This window comes from Brassica oleracea, chromosome C2 (assembly GCF_000695525.1).
Source record: "Brassica oleracea var. oleracea cultivar TO1000 chromosome C2, BOL, whole genome shotgun sequence".
NCBI lineage: Eukaryota > Viridiplantae > Streptophyta > Magnoliopsida > Brassicales > Brassicaceae > Brassica > Brassica oleracea.
Genome location: NC_027749.1, coordinates 16,390,378 through 16,406,157, shown reverse-complemented (window position 1 = coordinate 16,406,157; position 15,780 = coordinate 16,390,378). Strand labels below are relative to the sequence as shown.

Here is a 15,780-nt window from a genome sequence, read left to right as displayed (position 1 = left end):
AAGTTTTTTTTTCTTTTTAGATAAAGATTGGTTATAGAAATTCTTATTGACATGTCTTGTATATGGTCGGATCCGGTTTCATTAGTTAGCCGGGATCTTGTTCATTTCTTATATACTTCCTCCTTTTATGTATGTTTTAGAATTTTTTTTTTGTTTCAAAACTATATATTTTGTATTTTTCGATGCATTTTATTATCAATAATGATCAATTGTAAATTTCAAAAACATTAATTAAATTTCTTGATTTCTTATTGTCTTGGAACTATAGAAAACAAATAATCGCAAAAACCTATGTATTTATAACTAACGTTTAATATGTTTTTATTAATATGTCTGAAAATTCTAAAACATGTATTGTTTTGAAACAAGAGAGTATATTTTTGTGTGTTTTATAACTCCAATAGTATTCTAAGATTTGAAATCTTCTCCAATAACAAGATCTTTCTAACTAATTTTCTAAATAACATTAAATCTTTGTGTCGTTTAACTTATTGCATTTATCATCTGTTTCTTGCATTATATTCTTCATTTAGTGCTAGATTGGGGCGAATAGATTTGACTAGATGATCTACAAACTGGTTATGATGAAGGTTTTCTAAATCTCTTGTGGTAAATGTAACTGAAGTAGAGGGAAAGAGATGATTTAGAAATTTTTAGATTTTATAATAAAAAAGGAAAATCTTTTGTATGCATTAGGTTTTGATCATCTGTTTGGTTATATTAGGTATGGTCCCTTGTGAGAAGATTCGATCAGCCACAGAAGTACAAACCATTTATCAGTAAATGTGTGGTGAAAGGAAACATGGAGATTGGTACTGTAAGAGAAGTTGATGTAAAGTCAGGATTACCAGCTACTAGAAGCACTGAGAGATTGGAGTTGCTTGATGAGAACGAGCATATTCTCAGCATGAGGATCGTTGGTGGAGATCACAGACTCAAGGTAAACGCACCAACCTTTATTTCTTTCTTTTTTTAAATCAATGTTTCATTTGTATTAAAACCCCATTTTTTCTAATTCATGTTGCTCTGTTTATTAAATGTGATTAGAACTATTCATCAGTTATCTCTCTTCACCCTGAGACCATTGAAGGAGGAAGAATAGGGACGCTTGTGATCGAGTCCTTTGTGGTAGATGTACCAGAAGGGAACACAAACGATGAGACTTGTTACTTTGTGGAGGCTTTGATCAAATGCAATCTTAAATCTTTAGCTGATATCTCCCAACGCCTTGCGGTTCAAGACACAACAGCTTCCACATGAACAGAGTCTAAGAGAAGAGAGAGAGATTGAAGAAACTTAATGAAATGTGGAGTCAAGAGAGAAAGATTCGGTGCGGTGGATGAAGCTTTCAAAGGGAAAAAGAGAGTGTCTCTTTGAGGATGGACAAGGCAAATAATAATCGCCATTTTACCGTTTACATAATAATAAGTTTCTTTATTTAACACTTTTTTTTGTTTGTCAATTTGATGAATATTTTTGGTTTCTTTCTTCTCTGAAGATCCAAAATATGATTTTGGAGATTTGGCTTTTGCCACCACTTGCAGGAATCTTTACAATTTGCAGAGAGACATGTTAAAAGATGTGATCATGGGGTTCCACTCTTCTTCCCTTTTTTTTGTAACACTTAAAAGTTGGTTGCACCCATAATGGCCACAGTTCCTTCTTAATTTTATTTTTTCTACCTTTTTTTTTTGTTTTATGATTACTAACTTTATTGAACCAATAGCATCTATGGGATGTGAAAATCTCCATTAACACTTAAAAGTTGGTTGCACCCATAATGGCCACAGTTCCTTCTTAATATTATTTTTTCAACCTTTTTTTTTTTCAATTGTTTAGGGTTTTGGAAGTTGATCTCGGATTTTAGGTTGTTTGATTGAACATTTTAGGATTGAATGGATAGTTTAGGATATATAAGTTAGGATTGTTGTTTTAGTTTTTTTTGGAACATTTTTTGATTTTTAAAAACGTTTTTTGATTTTTTAAAACGTTTTTTTTTATTTTTAAAAACGTTTTTTGATTTTTTAAAACGTTTTTTTTTATTTTTAAAAACGTTTTTTGATTTTTTAAAACGTTTTTTTTTATTTTTAAAAACGTTTTTTGATTTTTTAAAACGTTTTTTTTTATTTTTAAAAACGTTTTTTGATTTTTTAAAACGTTTTTTTTTATTTTTAAAAACGTTTTTTGATTTTTTAAAACGTTTTTTTTTATTTTTAAAAACGTTTTTTGATTTTTTAAAACGTTTTTTTTTATTTTTAAAAACGTTTTTTGATTTTTTAAAACGTTTTTTTTTATTTTTAAAAACGTTTTTTGATTTTTTAAAACGTTTTTTTTTATTTTTAAAAACGTTTTTTGATTTTTAAAAACGTTTTTTTGAAAAAAATATAAATATTTAACACCATTTTTCTTCATTTATAAATTTTAACAACATTTTTCTATATTTATAAATTTTTTATAATTTTGTATACATATATATATATGTAAATCATGTATAGTAAATTTTAAAATTTTTAATATTTTTTTTTAAGTTTCCACTAATAAATATTTAACAACATTTTTTTTTTAAAATATAAATATTTAACAACATTTTTCTTCATTTTTAAATTTTTAATAACATTTTTCTATATTTATAAATTTTTTATAATTTTGTATACATATATATATATGTAAATCATGTATAGTAAATTTTAAAATTTTTAATATTTTTTTTTAAGTTTCCACTAATAAATATTTAACAACATTTTTTTTTTAAAATATAAATATTTAACAACATTTTTCTTCATTTTTAAATTTTTAATAACATTTTTCTATATTTATAAATTTTTTATAATTTTGTATACATATATATATATGTAAATCATGTATAGTAAATTTTAAAATTTTTAATATTTTTTTTTAAGTTTCCACTAATAAATATTTAACAACATTTTTTTTTTAAAATATAAATATTTAACAACATTTTTCTTCATTTATAAATTTTTAACAACATTTTTCTATATTTATAATTTTTTTATAATTTTGTATACATATATATATATATGTAAATCATGTATAGTAAATTTTAAAATTTTTAATATTTTTTTTTAAGTTTCCACTAATAAACTATGTTTGATGGGTTAATTTTTTTTTTTTAGGGCCGAGGATGAAGCCCGCCCCGCAGCCCGTCTTCGACGTAGTTCGGTGAGCGGTTCCCGTGCATCGGTATCGTCTCATGACTCGGTTCCGGTATATATTCCCGCTCCAGCTCCCTCTGCCCCTCACGCTGCTGCTCAACAGGATCCGGGGGTCATGCCGGTTCATCTATTGGTTCAACAACCAGGTCGAGAGCATCTCCCGTTTCTCCAACTCAACCCACGACGAGGCCATAGCACTTGGTTAGTATTTTTTTTTTTTTGTACCGTTATATTTTTTGCTTTAATTAACTTGCTAACTTGTATTTTTTTTTAAAGGTTCACCAAGTCGAAAAATGGCATTAGCCGGAGCATCAACCAGATGATGTACTCCATGCTCCGTTTTGGATATCCAAAGTGGAGTGTGATCCCTTCCGACGAACGAGAGTTGTGGTTTCGTCAGTTTGCGGTATAGTAACCCTTCATTTTTTTTAAGTTTTTACATTTTTTTACATATATTTACTTATTAAATTGTGTTTGTTTTGTAGCAAGAGTTCAACTGGCACTCCGATCTTACGGAAACAGTCCGTAAGAAATTCAACGAAAAGGCCATGGACTCTTACACAAAGCAGATAAACGCGTGGAAGACAGTTTGGCAGAAGAACAAGAAGCCACGGTTCATCAACGGGGGGGTGTGGGAGCAGTTGATAGCTCATTGGGAGAGGGAAGACACTGCAGAGACGTCTTCTAGGAACTCCAGGAACCGGAAGAGCGATCGTGGCGGGAAAGGGATGTATGTGCACAACCTCGGCGCTTGCTCCATGTCTACTAAGGAGGATGAACTTGTAAGTTTTTTATTATTATTTATCTTTATATTTTTTAAATAAATATTTTATATATTTTTTGGCTAATAATGGCGGTTTTTTTAGATCGAAGCAAATGACGGTAATCCCGTTGATCGTCTCCAACTCATTAAGGTGGCTCACACTAACAAGACGACGGGTCAAATTCAGGACCCCGTGATCAGAGGTGTAGTTGATTTGGTGGAAGCTGAGATAGTTTCTCAATCTCAGCCTCTCTCTGATGACGGCGACTCCACGGGAGCTTCAACCAACCTGTCTCTATTGCAAATAAATGAGATGGTTGAAAAGGTAATTTTTTTTATTAATATATTTTTTTTATAATGTCGATTACTTACTTGTCCATATTTACTTACTTTAAATATTTTTGTAGGCGGTTCCTAAAAGGAAAGGAGGCCGTTTAGTTGGGTTGGCCCGTCGTGCTTCTTCGTATCCGGCATCTTCTTCGCAAGCTCCGTATGCCGATCCCATGATTCTCGAGGAGCTACATGACAAAGATGAACGGATTGGGGCATTGGAGGAGCAGAACACCACTATCCTTTCCGAGAATGCCACTATCCGTTCGGAGAATGCCACTATCCTTGCTGAGTTGGCATCCCAGAAGAAGTTCAACACCGAGATTATGCAGAAGCTAGATCGTTTGATGTCTTCGAGTTCATCTAAGTTTATTTCGGCTTTTTAAAACTTTCGGAATGTTTTTTTTTTATTTTGGTTTGTATGAATTTTAAACTTTATGAATGTTTTTTTCCTATTTCGGTTTTTATGAATTTAAATTTTATAATATTATTAGTTTTAAATTTCTGATTTTTTAAATTTATTAATATCAAAAAATATATAAAAATGCAAAATTAATTTGAAAAAAAAATGGGTATATACCGACGGACAGTGGTAGTCGGAATATACCGACGGACATATATCCGTCGGAATTTACCGACGAACCTCGTTCGTCGGAATGCACCGAGGAACACTCTACGTCGGAAGTGTCCGAGGAACGTTCTCCGTCGGTACGTACTTTTTCCGATGAACTCTGGTCTCGTGTATCCGCATCGTAATATCGTCGGAAGTTCGTCAGAATGACGTTTCTCGGTATTCGTCAGAAAGTCGTCGGAAGTTCTGACGTAATTCCGACGATTTTTTTTTTCCGACGAAACGATACCGACGGACGGGTTCGTCAGAAATTCGTCGGAATCAGTCTATTCCGACGAATTTCCGACGATTTCGGCCATCAGAATCCCCCTGTTTTCTTGTAGTGACTTGCCTTTGGAACTGTTCTGGACATGTCTCTATATACAACAACCATTCTCAGCCTTCTTGTTGTTTCAGCTTCTTATACACATGAGAAACTAATTTTCTCTTATATCTTTGTTTTCCGCTGCGATGTGTTCTTATTTGCAATGATCCCAAACATAACGATTAGCTATGTTTTCTGGTCTGATCACAAAAAAAAAAAAAAAAAACTGAAACAAACTCTTCACAACAATAATGGCTTTAGATCGGCATCCTTCTTGTCGCAGACATGCTTGCATATTGCTACACTTAAATCATTATGTCAAGATTTCTGCCTACTTACGTTAATAAATTACCCACAAGACTTCTCACAACAACCACTGAACACTCCCAAGGCCAAACTGGTTTCTTCCATGGAATTCATTATGCTTCTCCTAACATTTGAAACCGATCCATTATCCATGTAAACTTCTCTTGAAGTTTCAACATTAGATGTAATTAAGTCCACTTGTGGGTTAAACTTCTCTTGAAGTTTCAACATTTGATATTAAAACTCTCTTGAAGTTTCAACATCAGATGTTCCTCCACTTGTGGGTTAACACTTTTGAAATTACCCATATGAATCTTCAAAATATCCTTCTTTCATGTCTTGTTTGAGAAATCTGTCTGCTTCTCTTAACCAGTCGTCACTGACTTCCAACCACAAATGCTTTTCTGTGCCGCTAATTACACAACATAATTCTCATAAGCTCCACCACTTATGAAATCTCTAATCACACAGTTTTTCATAAACATTTCATAAACTCCACCACTCATGAAATCTCTAATCACACAGACTTCTTTCACGGTTCTGTTCAAGAATCATGAGCATGTTCCAGTTATTGAACCTTTTATTTCTCTTCCTGCAACCATGATTTCCTGTCGACCTTTGATTCTTCTCATGAAGCCCAAGAAGACGTTTCTGATTATATCATTTGGTTCGATTGTTGTCTCAAATCTCTCAGGGTATATGGGACTCTCTCTTTGTATGTAAGTCGCTAATGTTTCGATTCTTTTTTTCTGGGTGTCTAGTCTAGGTTATCTTGTTGTGTACGGTGTGTAGTCTTATGCATTTGCACAGGATTGTTGCGTTTTAAACACCGTGACGTATATGTTCCAATGCTTCTGGTTTGGGAGAAGCATGCATGATTTCTTGTCACCAAAAGTCAAAAAGTTATGGTGGGTAGTTACCCCTCTTTTAGTGCATGTAGCTTCTCCAGTGGTCATGTCAGCGGATGCTGTTTTGCCTCCCCGTCTGTTGTCTCATACTTATTTTCTGACTTGTGTTACATTTTCTTCCATAAAGTCAAGTCGAGTGTATACCATCCACGCCCATTACTTGTATTGCTAAGAGCATCATTACCGCTCTTATGTAAAGCGTATCTTAAGGGGGCCCACGGTTTACATAAAAACCGTGTCTTATGTGTGCAAAATAAGAGACGTTTGTTGTGAGTTTTTTCCACTGTTCGCGGGCTCCACCGACACGTGGCGATCCGCGATTGGTGCATTTTTTAATTAATTTTTTTTTTCAAACAAAATGTAGAATTTTTTTTTTAATAAACTCTTTAGTGAGTTTGTGGAATAAAAATGACCTAATAGCCTGGTGCCGATGTCTTTGATTGCTTTTGTCTTTTTTTAGTAATAAATAAAAAAAATTAATTAAACAATTTCATAATTAATTAAGGGTAAACTTGTATTTAAGCATATCAACTTTAAGTATATTTCATAGTTAAGATATAGGATTGAATTGCAAGCTTTAATCAAAAAAATTAAAATCAAACAAAAAGAGATAGAATGATAATACAAAACAAATAAAAAATGGAAAAGTTTGAGTTTGTGGCAGACCCGGTCAGTGTCGTTCTCAAAAGCAGAGTATGAATGGTAAAATAAGACTGAAACAGTAAAAAGAAAATAATAAAGATGATTGTTTTCTGGTCTTTAAAAGAAGGAATGTGAGTGCTTTTATATTATGATGGTCTCTCAGAATCTCTACAGCTAAATTAGTCAATCTGAATCGGTTTCTGCGATGGTAAAGCTCAAGCACGGCGCCCATGAATGTCTGCTGACCTCGCCGGAGATCATAGACAACGGCATCTGCAACATCTGCTTCAAGGACGAACCTATAGAATTCGCATGTGATCTTTGGAACTTCGATCTCTGTAGAGCTTGCTCGAAACTACCACTCAAGGTTTCACATGATTTTCATCCAGACCACCCTCTCGAGTTTTGTCTAGGCAAGAAAGACGGGAACGAGAGATACAAGCTCTGCTCCGGGTGCGGGGATTTGTTTTCTGATCAGTCCCTTTATTACAAGTGTAAAGACTGAGATCTTCTTGGATCTTGGTTGCGCCATCCTGAACAACATCAAGACGAGTTGGTACGCGGAAGAAAAGCTCCACTACAGTCATGCGCACTTCCTTAGGAGGTGTAAACCAGGACCAGACGCTAGAGGCTCCTGCTTGATGTGTGAGCTTCCTCTTACACCTTCTGCTGTATCCTACGGTTGCTCTCAATGTTACTTGTTTGCTCACGAGCGATGCCTTGACCTTCCTCGAGAGATTCAACATCCAGTGCATCAGGCGCACCCTCTCACACGCCTTGATTTCACACATACTTGTGGTGGTGGAAAAGTCTGTGATGCGTGCGGACTCCATGTCGAAGGTGCCCCGCTTAGTTGCCTAGAATGCAGTTTTTATCTTCACTTGAGGTGTGCAGATTCCTTGTTGCGAGGTGTGATGCACAAGTCTCACCACCACAAGTTGTTTTATCTAGCTAATAATGCTAAACTAAGATTTAAAAACGGATGTCGAGTGTGCATGAGAGACGATGATGAGTCCTATGGGGACCATTTGTATCATTGCGTGGAGTGTGGTTGGAGGTCTCATTTCAAGTGTCTTGAGATACCCGAGTCCGTTGTCAAGAAATCTTATCACATTCATCCACTTGTTTGTAAAATATTCTTATCCGAAGACGACTCTTTGGAGTATTGTGACGTTTGTGAGACAATGGTACACGCAGGACATCATGCCTATTGCTGCGAAGAATGTGGTTTTTTAAGTCACATTGAGTGCATTCTAAATGAGGTATATATATATATATATATATATATATTATTTTTTCTTTTCTTTAAGTAATTGATGGTATGGATGATGAGGTTACTTTATGAATCACAGGAAATGCCTTCCCCTCTGTACTTGAAAGATCTGTATTCTCATCTTGGTGAAAAACTTACAAGGCCAGCTGATCACGATGATAAATGTGAAACTAAGGAATTAGAAAACAAACTCGTGGAACGTATGACATTTATATTACTACGGACTCCCAGCATTGTTGAGGCCTCAAATAATAATTTTTCTTAGGGTAAATGTTTTGTAGGTTATTGATGTTTCGCATAATCATGTGCTGAGGTCTCGCTACGTTACGGCGTCTCAGAAAGGATGCTGGATTTGTTATAGGTATATACATGGAAGATTATGGAAATGCGAGACATGTCGTTTCGAGGCGCATGATTGTTGGGCCTAATTATTAAGTCTAATGGCTCAAATAATATATGGCAAAATATGAAAACAAATGGGCCTATGGGTTATTATAAAAAGCCTTGTTGGCTTTAATGAAATGAAGTTAACAACATCTCAGATTGGTTGGGAGAGTTGATTGGGAGGAGTATATATATGTCTTCATGACATGAGAGGTTAAACAGCTCAGAGGAAGAGAGAGCTCCCCACGCGCGTCGCCGCCGCCGTCCGGCTCGGCGTGGGCGTGGGCTTGGTCTTGGTCTTGGTCTTGGTGGAGGGCCTCCGGCCCAATAAAACTATTCTTTTTGGACATGCATTTTATTTTAAACAACACGTAGTTCGTTTAAAAACAACATGCAGTCTCTCTTCGTGACGATAAGTTTAAACGAGAAAGGATCTTGCGGAGGAAGTTTCGTAACGCCTCGCCTCCGAGATCCTCGCAAGATTTCCGCCAACGTGCGCACGTGCTGCATAACCAAAACCAGCAAATCCTATAGCGTAAGTCTAGAGAGTGTTTCGTAGAAATTTTAGTTCGTTAGAGGTTCTTCACAGGTGCCGCGTGATAACCTATCATGGTTTTATCCTGGGACTCTTATTCGTACAGATCCGTCGCACTAACGGGGCGAATATTAAGAATTAAGGAAAGAGATTCGTCTCGACTCCATGGTTTCATTTTCGTTACGGTTTTGAATCGTCTATATATTTTCCTTAACGTCGTTTATATTATATTGTTTCTTTTGATCCGGTTTTCTGGCTTCTACAATGATAACTGCATAAAGCTAAGTCAACAGTCGAGGTATAGATTCCATTTGAATCATCCTTTGACACTTCTACCAAGTTATCCTGCAGGGGTCACTAATATGAGATGTGACACCTGCAAAGAGAAGATAGATTATTTCAATCTATTCTGCCGCATATGTGATTTCATCATTTGTACCAAATGCGCGGTAAGCGTTAAAATGCGTCTTGGAGAGTTACAACGGGGGCAAAAGTTCATTAGATACGAAGAAGGAAAATTATGCTTGAAAGGAGGACATGACTTGGTTCAAGTTATGGTCTCAAGATCATATATGGTGGCTTGTACTCTTTGTGATGACAGGCTGTGCAATGGAAACATAGTGTGATGTCCTGACTGTGAAGAGATTTATCATTCTCAGTGTATTGAACTTTGGAGGCGATACCGGGCACTAGAAAATCATCCACTTCATTATAATCACATTTTATATATGACCAGACGGAAAACTGGATCCAAATGCACTGCCTGCAAACCGGATATTGATAGTTCAAAGTATGTTTTCTTTTGTTCCACTTGCTCCCTCAGCTTCCATTTTAAATGCATCCAAGTAGTGGGTATATCAACAAGGATCAAGACCCACAAGCACTGTCTCTACAACTTTTTGAGGGATGACTCCTCCCGCCCTTGCACTATTTGCGATAAACCATGTGGTGCGTCCTTCTACGCCTGTGATATTTGTAACGTGTGTGCCCATGAAGAATGTATTGGGTTTCCAACCTATGTTAAGAACCAACGCCATCAGCATATTGTTAACCTCAAGAAAATTTATGCCCCGAAAATTTGTTCTATCTGCGGATTAGACACCAAGTTCCCTGGTCATAAGTATCAATACACATGTGATCACTGTGGGGATGTGTTTCACACCAACTGCATCATGTCCATGGTAAATGCTGAATTTGTAGTACCAAACCAATATATACTGTATTCTCTTTTTTATAATGTCCATTGATTTTTTTCTGCATAATGTCAAACAGGTTGAACGTGAGGCAGCAACAGAAGAGGAACAAATTAGTGATCTCTCGAACATGGTCAAGGAGGATACGGATGGTAAGTCATAGTTTGGTTTTGCTTTTCTATTCTGTGCATTAAGTTTTTGCCCTCATTCCTCTTATTGTGTTCACAACAGAGAGTGGTGAAGAAGACAGTGATTCTTCTTAGTCAGTCAGTGGTACTGGTAAGCTATGTAAAGCTGCATCGGAAGAGGACCAACTTCAAAAAAACATATGCGATATATCGTGTACCTTGTCAAAGATGGTGAATACGTTAGTGATGTTTTGCCCCACTCTGAAACTTTTTTTTTATTGTTTTTTGTTTTGCAATCCGTTTTGTTTGTAAACGTGGTCTGCTGTTGAAATTCGGGTTTGGTTTGGTTTCGGTTCAGTCTAGTTATTTAAGTTCTAAGGAGGTGTTAGTGGGACTTAGATTTCTATATAGTTTGTTGATTTAGAAAATTGAGAGATTTTTTAAATTTGGAAAGAGTTGTTGAGAATTTTATATATTGTGAAAATCTATAAAAATAAAGTAATGTAATGATTCTAAGAATTCAAAGGAAACATGTATTATTGGTTTATTTATTTTGATTGATTTAGAAATCCATATAGTATTTATAAATCCAAGTAAAATATGCAAATCCGGAGGTTTTCCCTCGGATTTGAGTCTTTGTATTTTTAACTAAAAAATCCAAACAAATCCATTCAAATCCATTATAAAATCAAATATATTACTAAATCCGTACAATTGAATAACACTTGATTTAATATAGAATTTATGAATCATTAAACCAATAACACATGATTTTAATACAGATTTTAAAATCACAGAACCAATAACACTAGATTTGGTTCGGATTTTCAAATCCATTAAAATACAACAACCAATAACTCCTACGTAGTAGCGGTTATTGGTTGTTTATTGGTTGTTGTATTTTAATGTATTTGAAAATCCAAACTAAATCTAGTGTTATTGGTTCTATGATTTTCAAATCTGTATTAAAATCAAGTGTTATTCGTTTAATGATTCATAAATTCGATATCAAATCAAGTGTTATTCATCGTACGGATTGACTAATATATTTGATTTTATAATGGATTTGAATGGATTTGTTTGAATTTTTTGGTTAAAAATACAAAGACTTAAATCCGAGGGAGCACCTCCGGATTTGCATATTTTACTTGGATTTATAAATACTATATGGATTTCTAAATCAATTAAAATATATAAACCAATAACACCTCCGTAGTATTCTCAAAATCTTGTTTTGTAAGTTAAAATGTTAAAAATTCAACTCCCAGTAACATTTACTTTAATAGATTTGTAGAATCATTAAAATCTAAACTTTTTGAATAACAATTGATTTTGTATAGAATTATAGAATCATCAAACCAATAACGCTAGATTTTAACGAGAATGTGAGAATCTATAAACCAATAACACTATACTTGAAAATTCTAAGACTCATTATAAATCATATTCCCATTAACACCCCAGAAAACTTTAACTTCAGTCAACTAAATTTATTTGGCTTGGTCTGGTTTGTATTTGGTTTGCTTTGAGTTCGGTTTGGTTTGTGTATGGTTCATTTCAGTCGGATTAGTTTTAAATTTGGTTCTCATTCGGTCAAAAAATAATTTATAAAACATAAAACAAATCATTATTTGATCAATAAATTGTTAACTTCTTCATTTTTAATTTTAAAAACAAATGTCACAAAAAATATAGAAGATACAATCCAACAATTTTAAAACATTATCTTCAAACCTAGTACAATGATTATATTGAGTTTTTTTTTGGTTTTACAATGATTATATTGAATTTTTTTTTGGTTTTAATAAGTGTAGAAAAGTCATGGTTTCTCATTGTTGTTCGTGTTTTTCTTTTTCTTTTTGTATATAAGTAAAATATATAAAAATATGTTTAGTCGTTTATGTTGAATGATTAACTATATTAAATCTCAATGTTACTAGTATATTTAGTTAACATAATTAAATAAATATTTTGGGTTTTCAGTCCAGTTCAGTTGTAAAGCGAACCAAACCGAACCGTTCCGCTAATAAAAACTTTTAATCCAATGATCGAGATATATACGTTGATTTGGTTTGGGTTGGTTTGAGTTTGATTAGTTCGGTTCGATTTAGTTTGGTTCGGTTTATTTGTCCACCCTACTTCTTTTGAATACTTATATTGTAATTGACAAAGAACATGGAAGATATCTTAATTGACAAAGAACATGGAACATTATTGTTTGATTTAATACTGTTATACGAACTTAAATCGAGTTACACTGATTTTCATCGATTTAACCGATTTAGAACGTTTAAACCGATATGAATCACATAAAATTAGATTTAAAAAATATTTTTGGTTATGAGAGATTTACCGTCTGGGTGGACATCTATACCGATTTTTAGTACATTAATTTTTCTGGTATAAAATAAAAAAATATATTTAAATTATAAACATAGTTCTACATTACAAAATTTTCAGGTCTAAACCTTGCACAACAAACTTCATTAGCAGACTTTGCAAGAAGTATGCTAAATTACCAACATAGGTAAAATTTATTTTTCATCAGATATTTGTTTATATTTTTGTTACAGTTTATTAACATTAACTTTTATTTTTGTTGGAGATCTGTAAATATTATTTATACAACTTAATTTCATCTTATAAAACCTAGTTTCAAACAAAATTTTCATATTTAGTTTTATTAGTGTTTTTAGATTTTCAAGATCTTTACAATTTTAGAATGAATCTGAAATATCATATTTTATTAGCATACATCATTAACGTACTTCATCAACAGATTTCATTTGTAGACTTTATCAGCAGACTTCATCAGCAAATTTCATCCAAGTCATCAAGATAATCAACAATCAAGCAAACTCCATACATAAATAAAAATTGTGCTATGTGTTTTCTTAAACATTGGCTAATTATATTATATCATGAGATTTCTCATTGTTTATATTAACGTACTTCATCAACAAATTTCTCATTGTTTATATTATTATAAACAATGATAAATATTACAACAACGATTCTACATCCAATAATTTTCTATGTCTTGTGGGAATTCATGCATGTCTACATCACCATGAGTGGTCCTATTTGATTCACGCTTAATGGTACTCTTTGTACCATGCTAGAGATATTCTATAAGTTTTTTCTCCTTTAGTTTGCATATCACCTTCTCTGATACTCGAGACCGAGTCCCCCTAATATATATGTATCCTTGGTCAAACCATTTGACTAAAGTGACTTACACGAGCGATGTATTTTAAGAACAATTTTTTTTGTATCAAATTCATAAAATATTTGTATGTTTGTTTTATTACTGTACTTTGTAACTTTGTAAATAGCTATTAATCACCAACTTTATATGTTCTATTATATCATTATTGCCAAAGAACTAATAATTTAGGATTATAACATATTAATTTCAAGTAATGTTAACATGCAAATTATAACTAAACAAAGTTATGTTTATAACACACAAATTTATATTATGATTTCAAAAATAACATTTTTTTCAAAATAACACTTGACATAAGTTCAGCATAGCAGAAAGATAAACCACATTAGCATAAAAAAAACATTTATGAGAACATACTTCAGGTGAAGTGTGTTCTCCGTAACTAAAAGCATATAGAAACGAGAATATTGTCAATTTTATCATTATAAACTATTAAATTGTAAAATTATTCAGATTATCCAAAATTAAAAATACATATAAATGAACAAAAAATTTAAAAAATCATTTTAAATTTGGAGAAATTACAAGTTTACTAAAATGAACAGGAAATACTTTACACGAAGTCTACTATTGGAAGAGTTCAGGTGAAGTCTTCTCTCATTAGCTACAAGGATAGAGAAACAATAAATTAAAAAAAAATTCATTTTGAATTTGAAGAAAATGCAAGTTTATTGAAATTAATGGGTTCTAGACTGAAATATTCTAGAGCAGATTTCATATGAAGTTTCATTTTTAAGTTATTTTTTCAACTACAAATTACAAACGAAACGAAGCTTCAAAAAGAATGCTCAATGAAAAGACTTTGGTGGAAATCTCATTTTTAAGGAAAAATGGTTGATACTACATGAAGTATTGGTCATCACATGACTAACCCTGCAAACTAAAGTAATATATACTTATCTACACGAAGTATATGTTATACATGACAACATCTCTCAACTTAATGCTATTATATAGTTAAAATCATGAGTTTAATTTCATTCTTCCAAAAAATGATGTAGATGTCGACGACCGTTTAAATGTCTTGTTTTATAATTAAAATATGATATACCTGACGGTAATTTAACTAAAGTTAGATTTTGACCCGTGTTTTAAAAGCTTAAGAATATTTTTAACAAAATCTAATTTGAAAAATCAATATGTTTTATAAAATTTTGATAAGTTGTGTTTTAACATTTGTATTTTAGTGTATTTGAAAACTTTATAATTATATTCAACTAGGTGTTTTCCTGCACCATGTGCAGTAGAAAACTTTTTTAATCTAACTTATATTTAAAAATAAATTTTATTAAATACTATATATTTTACTATTTTCTTACTAATATTTAATATAGATTTGATATATATTAAATCAATTTATATAAAACTAATAAAAATGATATAAAATTGTAATTATCAAAAATTTAGCCTAAACAATATTTATAAAATTTGTAGGTATATAAGAAACTAATGATCTTACGATTAGATATTTAAAATTTTAAAAAATTGTAGAAATTTTTGAAAGGTTTAGTAATACAAATTGGATAATTATACAAAAATAATAATATTTCAAAATTTGAAATGTTATATATGAATATATTGATTTTATAGATGAGGTATGAGCTATTACCATATTTAAAAAAAGTTTACCAAAAAGAAATATCAATATTAAATGTAATATAATAATTATTACCATATTCTAATAATTTTGCCAAAAATATAAATCAACATTAAATGAAATTATTCATGTCATATTTTTACGGAAGCCATGTCATCAATTTCAGTAGTCATGTCATATTTATTTTTTGAAATTGATTGTAGAGAGGACATTTGGCAAAATCACTTCGCAAATATAGTCTAGGGGATTTTATTAAATATGAAAGTTATATAAGATATTATTTAATTTTTCTTTTAATTATTTTAATATGTTTTGTTATTAACTTCTAATAAAATTTCTGTAATTCGTTTGATTTGTTGTGTGATATATACTTATTTGATCAAT

The 15,780-nt window shown here is 32.1% G+C and overlaps 1 protein-coding gene and 1 pseudogene across 1 annotated transcript; both read left to right on the top strand.

The window, feature by feature from the left end:
* Nucleotides 1-321: 321 nt before the first annotated feature.
* On the top strand, nt 322-1,672 carry LOC106323037 (abscisic acid receptor PYL8-like). The gene is made up of 2 exons (XM_013761200.1): nt 322-940; nt 1,048-1,672. The coding sequence occupies exons 1-2, from the start codon at nt 803-805 to the stop codon at nt 1,258-1,260; spliced, it is 351 nt and encodes a 116-aa protein (XP_013616654.1). The 5' UTR covers nt 322-802; the 3' UTR covers nt 1,261-1,672.
* Nucleotides 1,673-7,157: 5,485 nt separating this feature from the next.
* On the top strand, nt 7,158-9,941 carry LOC106323565 (annotated as a pseudogene).
* The last annotated feature ends 5,839 nt before the right edge of the window (nt 9,942-15,780 follow it).